This window comes from Leucopleurus acutus (genome assembly GCF_964270905.1).
Source record: "Leucopleurus acutus genome assembly, chromosome: 1".
NCBI classification, from domain to species: domain Eukaryota; kingdom Metazoa; phylum Chordata; class Mammalia; order Artiodactyla; family Delphinidae; genus Leucopleurus; species Leucopleurus acutus.
Window position 1 is genome coordinate 129,665,180 of NC_139142.1, and position 19,507 is coordinate 129,684,686.

Below are 19,507 nucleotides of genomic sequence, written 5' to 3' on the forward strand. Positions count from 1 at the left end.
CAATCAATAGACGTTAACTCACAAGTTGAAGTTTCTTTCTCTCCCTTTTCTGATCAAAGGGTAGTTTGATCCTTGTATATGTGTTTTGTCCCCTGCAAAATAGAAATGAATTATATTTTTTAAAGTACTACACTATACACCAGTGCTTCCCAAACCTTAATAAGTAAACCAATCACCTGGGGATCTTGTGAAAATGCACATTCTGATTTAGCAGGTCTGGGGTGGTGCCTAGGATTTTGCATTTCTAACAAGGTCAAGGTCGCGGGTGATGCCAGTGCTACTGGTCTGTGGACCACACTTTGAGTAGCAAGGTTCTACTACTCCATTCTCTGGAGACAAGATGTAAGTTAGAAAACTGTACAATGCAACTCAAGAACCAAGAAAAAAGAAGAAAAAACAAGGCAAGTGTTCCATTAGAAGCTGAAATTTTATTATAGGATAACAGTACATAAAGCACATCTAAAATTGATGTGTTCAATGCACTTTTAATAAAGGTAATGTAATATTAAAGGTACAGTTTCTAAGTACAATATAACAACATTCATATTAGAATGAAAATTGGAGTATTTAAAAGACAACATTAAATCTCTCTTTTTTTACAGCTTGTATGTACAAAATGAATCAAAATATTTTTTTTTAATTCAGGACTCAATAAAATAACAAACAGCTGGAAATAAGCAGACTACTGTAAGAGTGAATTGAAAAGAAAACCCAATGTAAGTGAAAAGTTGGATGATCCTCTAATAAAGATCATTAGCAAAGTTTTAGTACAATACTATTTTTAGGATTCCCATAAATGGCTTGCATTTTTAGTGTGGCAGAAAAAGAGTTTTTACATACTGTACACAAAACAGACAGCATATATTTATAGGTACAGTATTACTGTTTCCAAACTTGCATGTATATTTACAGAAGGCTGAGTTTGTTACTCACAGAGTTTTGTGAAATTTGTGTGCTTAATCCTCAAGACCTACACACAATTAGAATCAGCATTTCATGTGGTCTTTTAAAATGTGGCTTTAATACTTAGTTGTAGAAGAAAGTTTTAACCATAAGGCTTGGCATACTTTATAAATTTTCCAAAACAACCCAGGAAAAAAGTCTGAATTGGGGCATACTTTTTGTCATTTAACAATGATCAAATGCTGACATGTTCTGGCCATTGTGCAGACACAAAGAGATACAATCTCTATCCTCAGGAAGCTTAGGATACTAAATGGTGCTTAAAAAAAAAAAAAAAGGTTTCAATTCCTTTCTAAGCGAAGCAATAAGGAATGACGTGATTTGTATTAAAAGAGATTTCTCCCTAAACTGTAGCCAATTCACTTTAAAAGGTTAACTATTAGCATTAGCTCTCATTAACCACATGATTGCATTTATAATTAAGGTAACAGCAACTCTTCCATAAAAATGGAAAATGTCTAGAATTGTGGGTAAATATTCAGTGCATGGAAGCCAATAACCATGGCTTGAGGATTCATCACCTTCAATTACAAAAAGTGCAATAAACAGAAACATTTGCTCTATATTTATAAATTGCTCAAAAATCTTTGCTAAAGATCTTACAAATTCAGTAATATTACAGAACAATTCTAATCAATATTTAATAAGGTTAACTACATCCTTAGTTAGATATTTGATATACTTTGATTTTTTAACAATGCCGATAGGTCTTGGAAGAACAGGTGAAAGAGTTTAACTAAGCTCATTATTAAATGACTTTTAAAATGAAGGTCCTTCACTCAGTTCATGGAACTGGTTGAGGTCACGTTAACACGGAACACCCCTTGTCAAAGTTGCTTTATGGTCAATGTTCTGCCATGATAGCGGACGTCTATATACTTCTCATGGCTCAGGTAGGAGGGGAAAGGTTTATTCTGCCATCAAGCCACCAAGGATACTTTATATAAGTGCCTATTATCTATAATAGGAGCTAATACATAACTCTGCCAGGTGCCAATAATAAGGTGCCTTAGTAAGAAAAAAAAAAATATTACTCCATTAAACTAGAGTGTTTCTTTAGGACCTTGAAGGCCTGGCAAATTATTTTTCAGCTTAGGAGATATGGTACAAAGCCAAGTAGCAAACATAAAGTAAATGCTAATACGTTTTTATATATCCATATTTACGAACAAATTCACCCTATAGATGTCAAATATCCATACTAAGGAAGTAATTTTATCCTAATTAAATACACTCTAGAATAATTTATATAATGATATTATGTATTTAAAGAGAAAAGCATGTCCCAAATCCAGCACTCTGATACAGCTGCCAGTTGGGCACAGGTAGATATATATATATATATATATGTATATATATATATATACATATATATATATATATATGTGTATATATACACAAATATATAGTTATACTCAGTGAAATTAACAAGACCCAAAGGTGGTATTGTCTAGGAATAAAAGGGTTTTTTTTTGTTTGTTTGTTCACAAAAGTAACTTATCTAGCACCACACATCAGAAAAACACAAAAATAGCACACTCTAGTTCTAAACAGCTATGTCTAAAATAGATTATATAGTAAAACCAGTATCATACAGCATATTGTGGATTTGATAAACAGATAAATATTTGCACTGAGTAGGCTGTTTATAATATAACATTTTCTTATCTATACAGAATGAAAGCCAAAAAGTTAACTGTATAGAGATGTGCAGAACAACATTAAATATTATGACTCAAAAGCAGGGACGAAGGTAAATTTGAAAGAAGAGTAAGAGAGAAAATGTTTACAGGCCATTACAAGTTCTTAAGTTAATAGTAAATAAGGAATCAATTGCTCAAGTTGAAGAAAGCAGTAAACAAGAGATTGCATTTACATGCAGATGTCTAAAATTTGTATTTTTTTAAGTCTATGCACAGAAGTCATTTGTTTTATTGCTTGACATTCAGTTATGGCTAGATTATTTAACCTATTTTTTTTTTTTTTGTACTTTGGAAACAAGAATATTGTTAAAGGTGCCATAAAAATGGACAACATTGAAAACGGTTTGCAAATAAACCACCTAACACTGCAGTTCTTTATACATATTAAAAGCCTTGTCTGGGGTTTGTCGTATGTTAAATATATTTAAACTGGGAAAATATGTTGTAGCTTGAAGCCTCCCATTGGCCCAAACATCCAATACAAAAACACATCTCCACAAAAGGAGCAGGCAGACAATACAGGTACATTTAAAGAAGCAGCCAGCTAATGTCCTAATGTTTAAAAATTTACCACTGTTTTATATGAGATTTCAAACCATTGTGGATAAGGAGAGAGTTTTGGATTCAGGAAGATGTGTACAGTACATACGGATTTTGTGTGTGTGTGTGAAATCAGATTCACTATATTGCTCAAGAATTATCTGCATTTACATATGCAATCTGTTCAATGATAACCAAGTTCCTAGAGATAGTATTCATCCACATTAAAGTAATAACGAGGGAGAACGGAATCACACACGAATACTGCAAAGAATTTAGTTGCTCTTAGAGAACAACATAATGGCACGTGCAGCATGTCAAAGCTAACAGCAAGAGATCTTTCATCAGTTCTTAGAAGGGAAAAAGAAGTGTGATATTACTAATGTGGCAAACACACTAAATGTCAACAGCAAACGTGGATTTTCTAGGCATCTACTTAATATTCTCATATTCACCTTCTTAACATAAGACCCCATGTTATGTTGCATTGCTGAAAAAACATTGTTTCTATTTGGACTGAATATTCTGTCATTCATTTATAAATAAATAAATGACTGAATGTATTTATTGCTCTAAGTTCTGAAGGTCTGGTTAAACATGGAGATTCTCCCCCCATCTACGATGTCTCCTTGGTATGAAGCCAGGCTTCTGGATTATTTTAAAAGCTGTACTGAGAGCCTGACAAAAATGATCACAATTACACAAACAAGCAAACAGACCCAAAAGTGAAACCAACTGCTTTGTAAAGAAATTGCTTGCCAGCCTGCTCTTTTCTTAAGAATAAACAGTAATAGGAAGGTCTCCTTTGTCCAATCTGGTGGAACCCCTTTAACAATACTACTGTTTTGGGAATACAATTAAGATCCATATCACAGACTTTTAGTAACAGATGAAGATTTACTGTTGCAATTGCATGTATAGGCATATAATTTGATCCACAGTATAAAGTTGTTTTTATGGGGTTCTGCTGTGTCATATCTTTGTAAGTAAGAAGTGGCAACCAAATGTTATAATATGTACGTCAATAACGTCTGTGTGTGTATAGATAGATAGATAGATAGAGAAAGAGAGAGAGAGAGAGAGAGAGAGAGAGAGAGAGAGAGAGAGAGATCTGCCATTTCCCATAGTCTTTATCATCAAAACAAAGTGATGGTTTCTTTTTAATCTAAACACATGGAAAGTTATCCCAAATTTTGCTTTTCCATGGTGGTAAGAAAACATGTAGAGCTTCTTCTGAAAGTATATTCTAGGTGTGCAAGAACCAAAGCCAACAATTACAGTGATGTTCATTGACCTTATGGAAAGTAATATATCGAAATATTACTTTCAAAATGTTTCAAAAATGTAAAATGTAACACTAAAAGCTGGCTCACATTGCTGTTACACTGGTGGGTTTTGTTTGTCTTTAAACATTAGCTCTCGTACAGATTACAAATGCGGTAAGTAGAAGAATCGTGTTACATAAAGAGATTTTTTTGGTTTATTTCTAGAGGAGAACATGATGAAAATGGGAGTTATTTGCTGGTATTTGGGGAAAAAAACCCACAATGTTTCATCTTTTACCTCTCTCACTGCACTGATAGGTAGGGCTCTCATTACTGCTTTAAGAAATTTTTATCCATGCTATATAGGATTTGGAATAATAGTTTTTAACATATAATGCTATAAATATATTTATCAAGAATATTTTAATTATTAGAGAAATGGTAAGTGGAGTAGGCAGGACTGTACTCTGAATGATGCTCTTTGTTGATATATGACCTATTAATTTATCTTTTGAACATACTGGCATCACTTTGTACTGCTTTGGAAGTTATTCAATGTTTTTAAGCATACAAGACTGAAGAACGCATACATTCTGAACAAAACAAAATGAACAACAGTGAAGTTTATACACACGCGCAGTTCTACACAGTTCACTTGTGCCTTGGAGGGATAGTATTATCATTATTATTAACAATACAAAACACAATTTTGTCCCAGTAGTACTGGCCACCCTGTTTTAAGAGTTTTAGAAGATCCCTGAGCACATTGTTTCTGACTCTTAACCCCAACTCCAAAGTGATAGGGCTTCTATTGTTGATATCAAGATGGATTGTCATTCACAGTAAGTCAATTGTAAGGTGCTTATTTACCCTTTTCTTTCACCAATCAGCACAAAGAACTGTCAGAAAATAACTTTTTATTATTATTATCTTCAAATAATAGCACTGGAAGGACACATGATTTAAACAATCAATGTTTGAAACAGTGGCTTTAGGATTATTATCTGGCTGCCCCTCAACAATAACAAGTGATTCAGTCGACATTCCTTAGCCAAAACCAAAAGGCAAAAAACCCACAAAAAACAAAACAAGAAACAAAACCAAAAAAAACTGTACAAATATGTATTTTTCCCTGAGGGATCAAGGTACACCCGCAAGTGCTCTATGTACATATTGCACTAGAGAGGAATGAAGAACATGTGCAAAAAAGCAACAATGAGAGAAGCTTACATCCTACTTAAACCTTTTCATTAAAGATTCTACTAGGTTGTTTTGCAGTTTGGAATGTCGGAACACAAACAGCTATTCCTTAAGTCTAAAACTAAAAACACGTATTTCTACTATGGCACATTCAATGAAATAAAAAGTTTTCCAAAGACAGATAGACAAATTCCATCAAGAAAATAATACAAAGTTTGTTTGTTTGTATTTTTTTTTTTAGAAAATTACATTACTTTCTTTCTTTGTTTCACATTACAAAATCTTTTTTTTTTTTCTTTACACAAATCACATTTTATTGCAGGAATATTTCAAGTGCCATCAAATATTTATAGAAGGGTTAAAAAAATAGAAGTCTCTCTAAAGTGGTCCAGACAAGGCTTTGTAGAGAATAAATCTTTTTTTTCCATCTTCTAGTTTTGATTTAAGTATTTTGAATACATTTTCTTTTCCATTGACACTTAGTAGCCTAGAAGCGGTTCGACACACACACACATCATACACACGAAAACCATACACACAGACATAAACACACACACACACACACACACACACACACACACACACGCTCCCTCCTCATCTGACCCTCAGCCCACCCCCATACACTCACAGAGATCTGAATATCCACACTATAAAGAACAACCAAACTTAGAAGCAGTGTCTTAAGTCATGTTTTCTTTAAGTTAGAAAGGGTGAATTAGGATGCTGAAGACTTAAAAAAAAAAAACCCACACCTTTAAAGCAAATTGGGATGCTGAACACTTAAAAATAAAAAATAAAAAAATCCGTAGCTTTAACCGCAATTTGCAAACTGCCCCCAAAAGCACTTTCACCTGCACTTTTGATTTCATTGTGACCACGGCCAGTTTCTTCACAATATAATGCAATCATTTGGACACCACTGTAACCGAAGGTATTCAGGCTCTGTGCAAAAGCCTTATTTACCCTATGTTAAAATATTGTATAAAAGGCATTACAGCAGCCGGGATAACAATGATGTGATTCCAATCTTTAAAAGACTATTGGACATTTAAGATTAGGAAATTTTAATTATAAGAACGATTAATAATAATTGTTCTATATCACCAAGTATTTTGTGTCATCACACAGGTGTTTCTATAATAAGGAAGAAAATAAAAATACAAAGTTTTTCACATCCTTCTCTGTACCTCATATTTTTTTCAAGAGATTATTGTTTAACTTCAGATCCCAACTTCGATCCGAATAATAGTTGTTCCCTCATTTCACCTAGCACGCCTCTATTACTCTCTACTCTGTTCCTACACTGTCGATGTACTTAGTCTTAAAGTCTCACACCCTGTATTTCTTTCACAAAGACCTAGTAGCAGCATCATGTCAATGTATCTTGGTTTACTCTAAAAGCAATGTCACCATGGTGTGACTATTACTGAGATTAGAGCATCTTTTTTTTTTTTTTTTGCATTAGGTACATGCAAAATCCTTTCTGGGAAAAGGAATTTAAGTTCAACATTGTGTTCTCTCTCACCCTCAGAGAAGTTCAATGAGCTCTCATCATTTCACAAATGGACACTGGAATTAGGTTTAGTTGCTCTTTAATGCGCTAGCACCTGAGGCTGGTCATATTCAGAAAGCTTTGGTTAAAAAGAAGTTAATAGACTTTAATAAAACCATCCCCAAATTTAGTGAATCAGAATGACAAAAAAAAAGAAAAAACAAACCAAAACCAAAATAAAAACACACCATTTCCCCCGAAAGGAGAAACAACAGGAAAAAAAAAAGGATAAATAAATAACCGAACTAAGCTTGGTACTCTTTTCAGAGTATAAATACTATGATCTTTCAAGGAACTATGCTTATTTAAATAAAAAATTTGATTTAACCCTTCTTGCCCAAATATAAATACTATATGCTGATAGTTACCTCTCTATATAAAGTCCCATAAAGTTTTATATGCTTGTAAGAAATTTAAGTAAATATTACTCTCGTCTTCTGTTTATGGTGAAACCCTTACTATATTTTTGAAAAAACAATTTTTTAGATGTCATTTAGGCTTCATACACACTTCGGTGTGAATAATTCCTTCCCCGTTTCCAAGTCCCTCAGGAAACAATTCAGAAAGCCAGTGGAGTTAAAAACAGAGTGGAGGGCTCTGGGAAACTCGTGCTTGATGACCCAGCACGACAGCAGGAGCCGAATTCCTGCAGAAGATTTGGGAGGGACGCTGGTGGTAGGGGAGATGCTTTCTTCGCTGTAACCGGGCTGCTTGGAAACTCCTACCTTTACACTACGGGAAATGTTCTCTTTTCTATACAAACATGGTCTTCGATGGCAGACCAGAAGTTTGAATCCCACTCCGAGTGTGACTAAAATCATCATCTAAATGCCTACATCCCCAAAGGTCACCTATTTTAAAATATGCACACTTGTCTAACAGACTGTTCCTTCTCCCTTCCCCCACTGGAAATGATTAAAAAGAAAAGCCACAAAATTAAACAAAAACAACTCAATATTTCTCACCTGAACACAAAAGCCAAACAATCTTCTAAAGATTTAATAAAATAAATTACAGTCCACAGTTTTCTAGTGAAGATAAATACAAAAGTAAATGTTTGCACCTTGCATCGACTTCACTTTAAAGGCTTAAAATATTTAATACTTAAATAAGAGAAACTGGTTCAACATCGCACGCCTCCTTTGCCCTCCTATCCATTGACTATGAAATATGGAGAACAGTGTTCTAGAATGACACCATCTAGAGGCAGTTAGTCTAGAAACCATTCACTCTGAGATAAACTCTCAGGGTTCCTAGATTATACCAAGAACATAAACATTCACAAAGTAAATGCTTCATGTTTTCACATGGGGAGTGTGCATTTGCTCCAGATATAATCTTTGGGTCCTTCTTCTAATAAAAGCTAGATTCTGATAAATATTCTGGTTACTGATCTGTTCTTAAAGCATAAGAACTCCAAGTTGAGGCTGAGTCTATATAACTACGCAGCTGTGCAAAATGAGCCTCCCTTCCCCTGCCTCAATGAGGTGGCATTTTCAAAAGCTTTTAAAAAATACTGTGCGCGAGGGTGTAAGTCCACAGCACCAATCAATCAATCACTCAACTTTGTATGAAGCATAAACACATCTATCCTTAAACTGACCCAAAAGCAAAGTACAATTTAGGGAGAGTTCTGTTTCTAATTCCAAATTCACGTGTAAAAAAAAAAAAATTAATCCAACAGCGTGATTTCTAGATATGACCAGCCAGTCTTTTAAAAGTAATTGTGTAAACAGCAGCATAAATACCTCCCGACGTACCTTCCAAGCCTTCTCAGTTAAACTTGTGTTTCTGGTGCACATGCGACACGACAGTGAACACGCTAGCATTTAATTTAAAGAAAAAAGGTGCAAAATGAAAGTGCCTTATCAATTCAACAGGAAAAGCTACACCAGTAACTACATTTTATATTAATTAAAACAATATATAAACAATATCTCTTTTAGCTATATATAGTCTTCATGCCCATTTACCCTGTAATATATTATAATGCTATTGTTGCTAGTGCTATGGACCCTTTTCGTGCCATCCTGCTGACTGGCAATAATCGGTGAAAAAATAAAAACTTCCTTCATGAGACAAAGAGCAAGTTGTGCAAAGTAATGCCGCAACCTCCGCTATGCACACCAGTCACCGATTAGTGCTGGACTCTCTGTTGTTACCGACAGATGTAGAAAGTCTGTGGGCAGTGAGCTACAAAAAAAGGACATCCTCTGACTTTAGTACCCGCCTTCTGTTGTAAACAGAGGTCAATGATCAAGAAGTCGAGACAGAAAAAGGGTCCATATCTGTAGGCATAATGGAAATCATATGCATGAGAAAAACAAGTTCAACTTTTATTTGTTTTCATTGTTTCCCCTCCTTTGCCTGACCCCGATCACCAAAGGATGTGCAGTGTGTTGGCGCTCCAGGTCTGTGCAGGGCCATATAAAGTGTCTCGGTTAATTTGTTTGTTTGTTTGTTTTTCATTGTTTGGACTTCAGACATTCTAGAAGTGCTTAGGTGATACATTTACCCATCAATCTGCATTGCTGGCTCAAATTCTGAAGTGAACAATTCCTTGTATAATGGAGGAAAATGAAGTCGCACAATGTCTGGGTATATTGCTTTAAACGCCATTAGCTTTTCTGTATGTCGTCCACATAAGGCTCTTAATGTAGACACCTTGCATATTAACTGTAAGTGGAAGAAAGGACATAGGGTCAGGAGAGAAGAGGCGTGAGAGTCAAAAATCAGGGCATCTGGATCATCTTCAACATTGTTTACAACGGTGAAACATACTTGAAGCAACTTAAACGTCTAGTAATAGAGGAGGGGTAAAAATAAATGATGATATAGTCATATCACAGAATACCGGGTATACATTAAATATGATTTTGAAGACAAATAATTTATAACCCCAAAACATGTTCATAAGCAAAAGAACCCAAGTGTCTCACCTCCTCCTCCTATTCAAACATGCTTTTTGCTCTACCATCCTGAACCCCACCCTCTAGCACTGGGGAAAAGGAAGACATGTGGTAATAGAGGAGTGGGCAAGGGGGCAGCCACCGGTAGGTGAGGTCACTGCAACTAGAGATGATGGCATCCCCTACATATTTTATGCAAAATGAGTACTAGTCGACTCCAGTGACAACAGGTTTCTTCTGGAGAAAGAGCTCTGCCTAGAACAAAGCAATTCTGGGTCTGAGCAAAAGGCCCTGACTGGAAAACAAACAAAAAAAAATAGTCAGCAGGCCTGGTGGAAGTCTCAGCACTGATTATTTACCTGTTGAGTATAATAATATGACTTGCAAAAATGCTTTTTAAACTCTAAAGCACCGTACAGCACAAAATATTTATTATCTCCACCCAGAATAATCCTAAGAAACATTTTCACCAGAGCATCGATCTTGGCCATGTGTTAGGTGCTCTCTATAATCAAAGACCCTAATGGTACCCTTGCACTGGGGCAAGAAGATGGAGAAAAGTTCTTTTTCCTTCTCTTTCCCAATCCTGCCTCAGTGTCTCATTTAACAGGGGCAAAATCAAAAACAAAACCGCATTTAACCCCCCAGCTTCCCCTTTCTGACCTAACCTAGCTATCAGGAGAAAAGAAAGAAAACGGACAGGAAGAAAAATCCAAACCTTTCAAATCATCTTCTGGAACAATAGAACACATAAAATAATCCAAGAAAGAATAGGGCTGATTTTTCTAAGACCAAATACATACTACTAGCACCATCACTGAAGGACATTATCATATTTTAAATTGACATCCTAATTATATTTTTATTAAGACAGTAATTAGCAAAAATGAAACCCTATGCTTTGAATACAGGGTAGTAATGAGAAATTGATGAAGAAAATACAAAAGTCATTTACTGTTGATTACTAATGACTTTAATGGAACTAGAACTAATATTAGAATAGATTAATTCTATTGTTTTAGTCCTTCATAACTTCGTCTTTCTAAAATCGAAGATTTAAATTCTAAATTCTCTAGTTTATATCACGGCAGAACATTAACTCTGCCTTCTGCCCATCTTTGATGGGATAGGTGGAGGATTTTTCAGAATGAATTAATGCTTTAAAAAAAACTCTATCATTGCTCTATTATTCCAGGACACTTTATAACCAATGATAATAAATAGAATTTAACCTGAATATTGGCCCAAGATAATTTTTTGAAATGAGGATACTTCTCTCTTCTCAGTAGGCCATTGCTTACTGATACTTTTGGGGTCTGGTGGCATGACTTATAAACGTGGCTGGCGTGATCTGGGCAAGGGATAATTCAGCCTTGTCAGTTGGAAACCTCTGGCTCTCACCTTTGTTAGTATTCCATCTTCTCGGTGATTCTTCTGTAGGACGTGTTGAAGAGCTAGCTGAATTTTCTGTTGCAGCTTTTCAATTTTGACCTTTTCCTGCAGCCATGAGCGATCTAAATATGAAAAACCATACTCCTGAGTATTCTTCCAACATGGTGTCAGAACAGCCCAACTCCTCCTGACTCCTAGATACAGATTATTACACCACACTGCAGAGTCAGGGACTAACAGGCCACTTTCACCCCTCTTCCAAAATTTGCTCCTAAAGGAGTGAAAAACTGATCTAGGACAGTTACAAAACAGAGTGTTAAGCCTTTCCATCTTTACTGACACTTGAAAGAAGGAAGGATCCTCCCTTTCCAAAAAGACAGCCATTTAAATCTAAGGCCATGCTCGGACGAGTGCAAATGAAACCACCATGGCCCTTAAGCCTTTCTAATAGTTATGTTTCTGAATGACATACTCATATCAATCCTGCTAAGTCTTTCTGGCAAATATGAAAATTGCCTTATAGTCCAAGGCAACTGAAATTGTCAAGAGAGTGCCAAATGAATTAGGATTGTTAATTTAGGATAAAGTCTTTATGTTTAAGAATTCCAAAACGAAGATAGCAAATTTGCAACAGTGATTATCACCAAGAGGCAGTACTGGTTGAAAACATACATTAAATTCAGACAGGCTTGTGGATGACATCCAAATGGATTTTCTTCAAAAAGCAGAATGTTTTAAAAACCATGTTATCTTGGAGATTGGTGTTGAAAAGGGCACACCTACTCTACCACAGCATTTCTCTTGGTAGCAGGAGGTTAACTGTAGATGCGATTTTATTCAATTCTCATTTCTTAAGATTTTATCAGAATGGCATGAGGTCTTCTTAGAAGCGTACGTGTATATGTATGTGTGTAGCAGGGGATTGTTGTCTGAAAAACTTAAAATTAGACTTAATAAGGGTGGCAGTCCCTCTGAATAGTCTATAGCCATTGTAAGTTATGTACTTGTAGAAATTCTTTACCTGGACAATTTAAAAACCATTGTATTTGGTTATCTTACCTGCTGACATCAGGACAAATGCAGAAAACAATGCAATTTCATCTTCAGTCAGGTGCATAGAACATAAACTCTTTCCAAATTCAAATACAAAGCTAATAAAGTCTTCACAACCTGCCAAAATTAAAGACAGGTTAGGAGTTTGGTTATTACCCTAGGAGAAAAATATGGAAGAAGGTGAAGAGGGATCTAGCAGTTGAAGATCAGAGGGAATAGTAATAACATTTCTATAGTTTAATACTTTCAAATGTTAAAAGAAAAATCAGTTTAGCCACCATCACCATTACCACCAACATCGCCACCATCATCATCATCTGCAGTAATGAGAGTGAACTTCTGTTGTGTGATTACTGTGATAGGTGCTGCTCTGAGAGGATTCTTTGGGGATTCTACTATTTCACAACAGCCCTATGAGGGAGGTATTATTGTTACTATCCCCATTTTAAAGGCAAGGAAATGGACTTGGAAAGAAAAGGAATGTGCTGAAGGTTCCACAAGTAGGAAGTGACAGCCTGAGATTCAAAGCCAGCTACCTGACTTCAGAGCCCACACTCTTAACCAACAGAGTCTAACAGCTATAATCTAACCGAAATGTTAACGTCACTCGTTTTTTTGTTTTCTACTCTATTCTATGTACAACACGCTTAAAAATGAAAACAAGTGACACATTATGGTGGTAAAACCATTATAATTTTTTTTGTTTTTGGCCGTGTCACATGGCATGTGGGATCTTGCTTCCCTGACCAGGGATTGAACCCATGCCCCCTGCACTGGAAGCACAGAGTCTTCACAACTGGACAGCCAGGGAAGTCCCTATTGTAACTATTACAGAACTGAAAACACAGAATGTGAAAGTCCCATAAAATAAAAACCCACCCCCACAAAGCTGGTTAAGTTGGGGTCTGTTCTTTCAGATTTCCATATTATGTACATATAGTTAAATGTCAACAGGCTAGGGACTTCCCTGGTGGCGCAGTGGTTAAGTGGTCCCCCCCCCAATGCAGGGGACATGGGTTTGAGCCCTAGTCTGGGAAGATCCCACATGCCATGGAGCAACTAAGCCCATGCATCACAACTACTGAGCCTGCGCCCTCGAGCCTGCGTGCCGCAACTACTGAGCCCGCGTGCCGCAACTATTGAGCTGCGTGCCACAACTACTGAAGCCTGCGCGCCTAGAGCCTGTGCTCTGCCACAAGAGAAGCCACTGCAATGAGAAGCCCGCGCATCGTGAGGAAGAGTAGCCCCTGCTCCTCGCAACTAGAGAAAGCCTGAGCGCAGCAACGAAGACCCAACGCAGCCAAAAATAAATAAATAAATAAAAGTGTCAACGGGCTCTTCTCAAGTATACATACCTTCCGTCATTTAATTGTTTTTAAAATCACTTAACAACATATCTTGGATACCGTCCCATTCTTCTTAATGACTTTGTCTTACTTTAAATTACAGAAATCTAAAATAATTTACTTTTAAAGTATATGTCACAGTTTCACTTAGCTATACTTTCTTTCTTTGATATCTCATTAACGGTTGCTATTTAACGGGTATGGAAGGGCAGACTTTTAGCTCCTTGCTTGATTTTATGTAGCAAATCACATCCTCTAGTTTATTGAATAATATATCCCCTGCAAACCTGGTTCTTAAAATCTGGAAGGGAACTGGAAGGATATAGAACATAAATTTCTTCAATTACCAATTAGATAAAATGAAACTCTAGACCCTTACGTGTAACATAGACAAAAAGCATTTGAGCTGTGTATATTTTCTACGGTGATTAACTATAAAGTAACATAGGTATAAAATCCTTTAACTCTTGTGTCCAAAAAACCAATCTCCATTTTTTTTTTTTTTTCCAATCTCCATTTTGTTCAAGAAGAGCTTTCACCCAACTCCCATCTTTTCCCCTAGTCCTGATTTGAAGACAAAGCACCCAGAGATTTCCTTACCTAAGGATTTGAAGACGTCGGGGCTAGCATATTTCCCATCAAAGTACACGGTATTGTTCTGAGAGTCAAAGGCACGGCACATTCTGATAAATACCACCTCCAGAGAACCTGAGCAAAGGCAGAAACGGGGTGGGTTATTGTCTTGGTGAGTTGATTTTGACCACAGAGACCCTTTCTGAGTCAATGGGGCTGGGCTTAACTAGCAGGCTCTCAGTTACCTTAGCTCTCTATTTAAAAGAGCAGAGTTCATTAGAGTAATTAAAGACTTGTACCAAAGCTAAGGCCTGTATTACTGAAGAGAGACTGACTTATGAATTACTTCTTGGGCACTTCTCTGTCCTGCAATAATACAGAATCTCAGAGTTGCGAGAAAAACATGGACTCCTGTTATTAAAACAAACAAAAACCCAGGGATGTCTCTCTGAGTTCCACGAACAGCCTTCTTCCTAACAGCTTACCAAAACCTCCTGAGGACCTGAGGCACAGAAACAAAACACGGGTGATGGTTAAAACTGTGGAATGCAGGTGTCTTTCAAATTAATCTTTTCACCCAGAGGAGAAGCAAAATGGAGGGAATGTTTCCCACAAATAGCTCAAAAACCTTAAAAAAAAAAAAAAAAAAAAAAACCTTTCAGTTTCTGCTAAGAGAAACTGAGCTATTATCATTTGGAGAAAAACTGTTCTCGACACCTTCCTTACCAAGCATTTCTTTAATAAGCCGGTGAAAGCAGGTTAGTCAGAGATCTCAAAATTCACTTGCAAAGCACATACCTGCTTTGAGAAGCACAATTTGATCGTTTTGACACAGTTCCATAAATCCATCAATGCGTTTGGCAAACTCCACCACATACTGTATAGCTTCTGTAATTTTGATGGCACACAACTGCCACATTACCTCCCGCTGCTGTTGAAGAGGGAAACACATTAACATCCCCATTACCCATACCCTTGACACAGTTGTTTTAACTGTTCCTATCGTGTAAAATCCTTCTTTGGAAATGGATCCAAAAAAGCTAGAGGATTTAAAAATAATCAGTTGGCCAGTTACTCCCGTTATAATGACTGCTTCCAAGTTCTTCCTGGTCTCCTCCAATTCCTCTCTTACCATTTTGGTGGCAAAGGGACAGGGGGAAGATGTTATGAGCATACATGCAGCAGAAGATGAAAACGGGAGTCAAGAAAGCAACTCACGCCACTGATTTAACCCTGGGCCATGGAGAGTAGCAAAGTAGAATCTCCTTGTAAGCAATTATTTTGCCTTGGGGAATTTCACACCACTTTACTGGGGGAAGGGAAGAAAAGGGGAGTCAGTTATATTTACTGTGCACCTGCTATGAGCTGGGTGCTTTATGACATCCTTGTCTCATTTCATTTTCACAAGAATGTTTTTCCATTTCCCATAAATGGACACAAATGCTCACAGAGGTTTCACAGCTAAGAGGTATTGGAGGTGGGATTCAAATCCCAGCATTTCTGACTCTGAATCCCATTTCACACACCTTGCTGCTGTCTACTGCTTTCTTGCTTCCCTTTGTAATTTTGGCGGCTGGTGCTACCTGCTATCTCAAAGGTAAACAAGGTGATGCGCTGCTATTCCCCCAACCTGTCCTGTTTAATTCCTTTTACATACCCACTCTCCAATTTAGTTACAGGCTAACCTGGATCCATCTTGTTGCTCACTTATTTCCCCAATCTTAGTTTAAGACTGTTTCTACCAATACAACAGGATGGAAGAAACACTGAATTAGGAACCAGGACTCATGGTCTAGTCCTGATGTTTTCACTCTCAGCCATGTGCCAAGGGATGGTCGTTTCCTCATATGTAAAATGAAGGGGAGGATTAACCTTGATAATCTCTACGGTACTTCCTAAGCCTGAATTTCTATGATTATTGGGAAAAATCACAGCATTTTCTTTTACTAAAGGCAGAATGGAAAATTAAAAGTCCTCCTTCTCCAGCCCTGCCCTCCCATTTAGGTAATTTGTTGATCAGACTGTTTTATAGAAAAAGGTAACTGGCAGTACTACTTGTCAGCCTCATGTTGCTAGATTCAGACTGGAATTAGAATCATAGCTTCCAAACTTTTTTCTACACATATTCTCTAAACTCCTCCTTTTTAACTTCGGAACCATGAGGCTAAGATTATTTTACATCAACTTCTGGACCGTGAAATCTTCCATTGTGGTATCGGGAAAAATCCCAATTCTTTGAGCCTTTTGGAAGCTCCTTAATCTAGCTCCTTGTTGACAAATGATAGGACATATGTGTATAGTCATAGGAACAATAGAATCTGTGTGCTATTTCTGAAATTTCGCACACTGACATCTCAATAAGGTGATAAAGCCCCAAGAACGTGATCAGCTCTGGAAAAAAGATTTTTAAATAGAAATCTGCTATCTGATGAAAAACATTCATTCTTTGGTCTGTTTGTATTCAAACCTCCTGCACAAACATCCTTCCCAACATTGCCTCAATCTTAGGTAAAATTCTTCAGTCTACCTTGTTTTGGTAATTCTCAATCTCCTCCTGCAGAAAGGTCTGCCACGTTATCTGCTGGAGCTCTTCTCTCAAGTATTGGCAAGTTTCCAGATGTGATTTAGATATATTCTGTGCAAGGTGTTCTAAGGAGAAAACAGGAGATCACAACATGAACAGCCAAGTTCTTCAGGGTTTTCCCTACTTAATATTTGATTTAAAAAGTAACAAGTATAAAGCAACATGGCTGAACCAGTTTTAATGATCTCGACATATTTAAGTAAGCAATTTGGAACTATTCTATATTTGGGGACATGAGGATAAAGGACAGGCAAAGCCAACATTTAGCAATAAGGCTTGGCATCTTCAAAGACCCTCCTGACCTGACCTTCTCTGTGCCTTTACACCAGCGTCTGGGAGTGAATGTTGGAGTTGAAAATATTGACCTAGAGAAGTGTGAAAAATGACTGACACGACCTCTACTTGGTGTTTTTATGAAGACAGATCTGCCATATACATTGACTGGTGGAGGATTACTCTTGAAAAATTAGAAAATGGTATTTTTGGGGGGACAACAACTACATATTTCTTTTGTTTTTCCTGCAAAAATGGCAGAACAAGCATTACTGAAGCCTACTATGTCACTATATATACATATATATATATATATATATATATATATATATATATGGTGTGGTGGTTAAGAGATGAGATGGACTCTGGACCCAGACTGCTTGGGTTTGAATCTCAGCTCTGCTACTTAGTAGCTGTGTGATCTTGAGTAAGTTACTTAACCTCTCTGCGCTTCGGTCTCTTTATTTGTAAAATGAGGAAAATAGTACCTAATTTCCTATTTATCATAGGGCATCTGTGAAAATTAAGTGAGTTGAGCACTTAGAATAGAGAGGATAACATAGCATCTGCTACATAAACATTTGTTCTTATTATCCTGAAGTGTACCGAATTTGAAGATCTTAAAAGAAATAGATGGCAAATAAGTTTCTCTAGGGACTTATAATCTGGTGAACATGTACATACATGCTGAAAGGACAATTCAAGACACTAGACAATAAAGCATGAAGTTGAATTCTACTAGAAGAGAAAGAAAAATAAAAACATAATAGGTGCTGTCAGAGAGATGAGGGGAGTTAGGGGATGCTTCTTGACAGAAGAGGAACATCTGGATTGGCCCCTGAAGGAAGGGGAGGATTTGGTAGGCAGAGGCCAGTGTGTGAGGCCGTGGACCAGTTCCACGTTCAAGGGATGGTAGATGAAAGAATGGATATGGCATCCACAGGAGACAGGAAGATGTGATAAAGTGATGGTGTCAAAACAGAAATATGGGTAGAGAAGAGTCCACATCCTGAAGGATCCTGAATGTTGAGACTGAGAGTATGGACTTGATTAACAAAAGGAGTCAGCAGGAGTCTCAAGAGGGAGCTGACATGCTGAACACTGTATCTGGGGAAACAGAACAAGCAGTTTTGTCACTGGTGGACTGGAGGCAGGAGGATCAATTAGAAGGCTGCTGAAATCTAGATGTAAGGGACTAAGAGCTTGAAATAGGTTGCTAATAATTGTTATGGAAGGGAAGGACAACTCAAGAAGTATTTTAAAAGAAGAACTGACAAGACTCCAAGAATACAAAACCATACCCCAAAGTGATGCCCCTCCCAGGGTCTTGAATATATAATAGGAAAGTTATTTAAAACAGTGGTGCTGAGGGCAAACTTAGCAACACTAGTAAGGGTGTCTGTTTGGAAATTTGTTACTGCTTACGTCAAACAGAATCAGATTTGTTTGTGTGAAAACAGAGCAGGTTCACCTAAACAAAGCTCGAGACTAGAACCTCCTCAGAGATTCTGAAACACTGAAGCACAATAAACCTTAACAGCTCTACTTGGCAACACACAGACATGAAAACAACATAAGTAAATATCATAAAAAATAAAACATAAACAAAAGAAAAAAAATTAAAGGAGACAGAAACTGAGAGAGAGAAAGAAATTATGTCTATGTCTTAGAATCAGTGACGTGTGTGAAGAGAAGAGGGGAATAAAGACAAAATAATGGGGAATCAGAAACAAGAAAATAAGTGTGTACATAGTAAATTCAATTTTTGTAAATATGAAAGAAATGATGAAGGCAAAGTGTTCACAGGGAAGCTGGGAGAATCCTAGGAAGGGAAGAATGGGAAGAAGCTCACAGTATTCTCTTCCAGATCATGCTCTGTTTCCAGTTAATATGGTCAGCATCTTCTTGTTTCACTTCATCCTAAAAATTGTCCCCACCCATCCCTACCTATTTGAGTCCAGCTTTTAGAAGCGACAACAAATGATGCAATGTCCAATGACCAGTAGAGGGCAGTGGCTGCATTCTCACCAGCTGCCTTTGATCAAAATTCATACTTGATTTGGCAAGTGTAAGATTTTAGACACTGTGCTGTTTTTAAGTCTCCATTTCAGCAAAGGAGAATATGGTCAGACTGAGTAAAAGCTAAGAAGTTAG

At 36.9% G+C, this 19,507-nt stretch overlaps 1 protein-coding gene across 3 annotated transcripts in view; it reads right to left on the minus strand.

Moving 5' to 3' along the window:
- Positions 1-2,357: 2,357 nt before the first annotated feature.
- The window catches only part of RORA (RAR related orphan receptor A), a gene marked incomplete at its 5' end in the record, with an annotated part of 100,266 nt that continues 83,116 nt past the window's right edge, over positions 2,358-19,507 (minus strand). For all 3 annotated transcript variants that reach the window (XM_082832416.1, XM_082832415.1, XM_082832417.1), the window contains 6 exons: positions 2,358-9,899; positions 11,534-11,646; positions 12,584-12,694; positions 14,524-14,631; positions 15,295-15,427; positions 17,024-17,145. In XM_082832416.1, the coding sequence (XP_082688542.1) occupies positions 9,735-9,899; positions 11,534-11,646; positions 12,584-12,694; positions 14,524-14,631; positions 15,295-15,427; positions 17,024-17,145 (752 nt within the window). In that variant the 3' untranslated portion in view covers positions 2,358-9,734. The remainder of the gene's footprint in view (positions 9,900-11,533; positions 11,647-12,583; positions 12,695-14,523; positions 14,632-15,294; positions 15,428-17,023; positions 17,146-19,507) is intronic.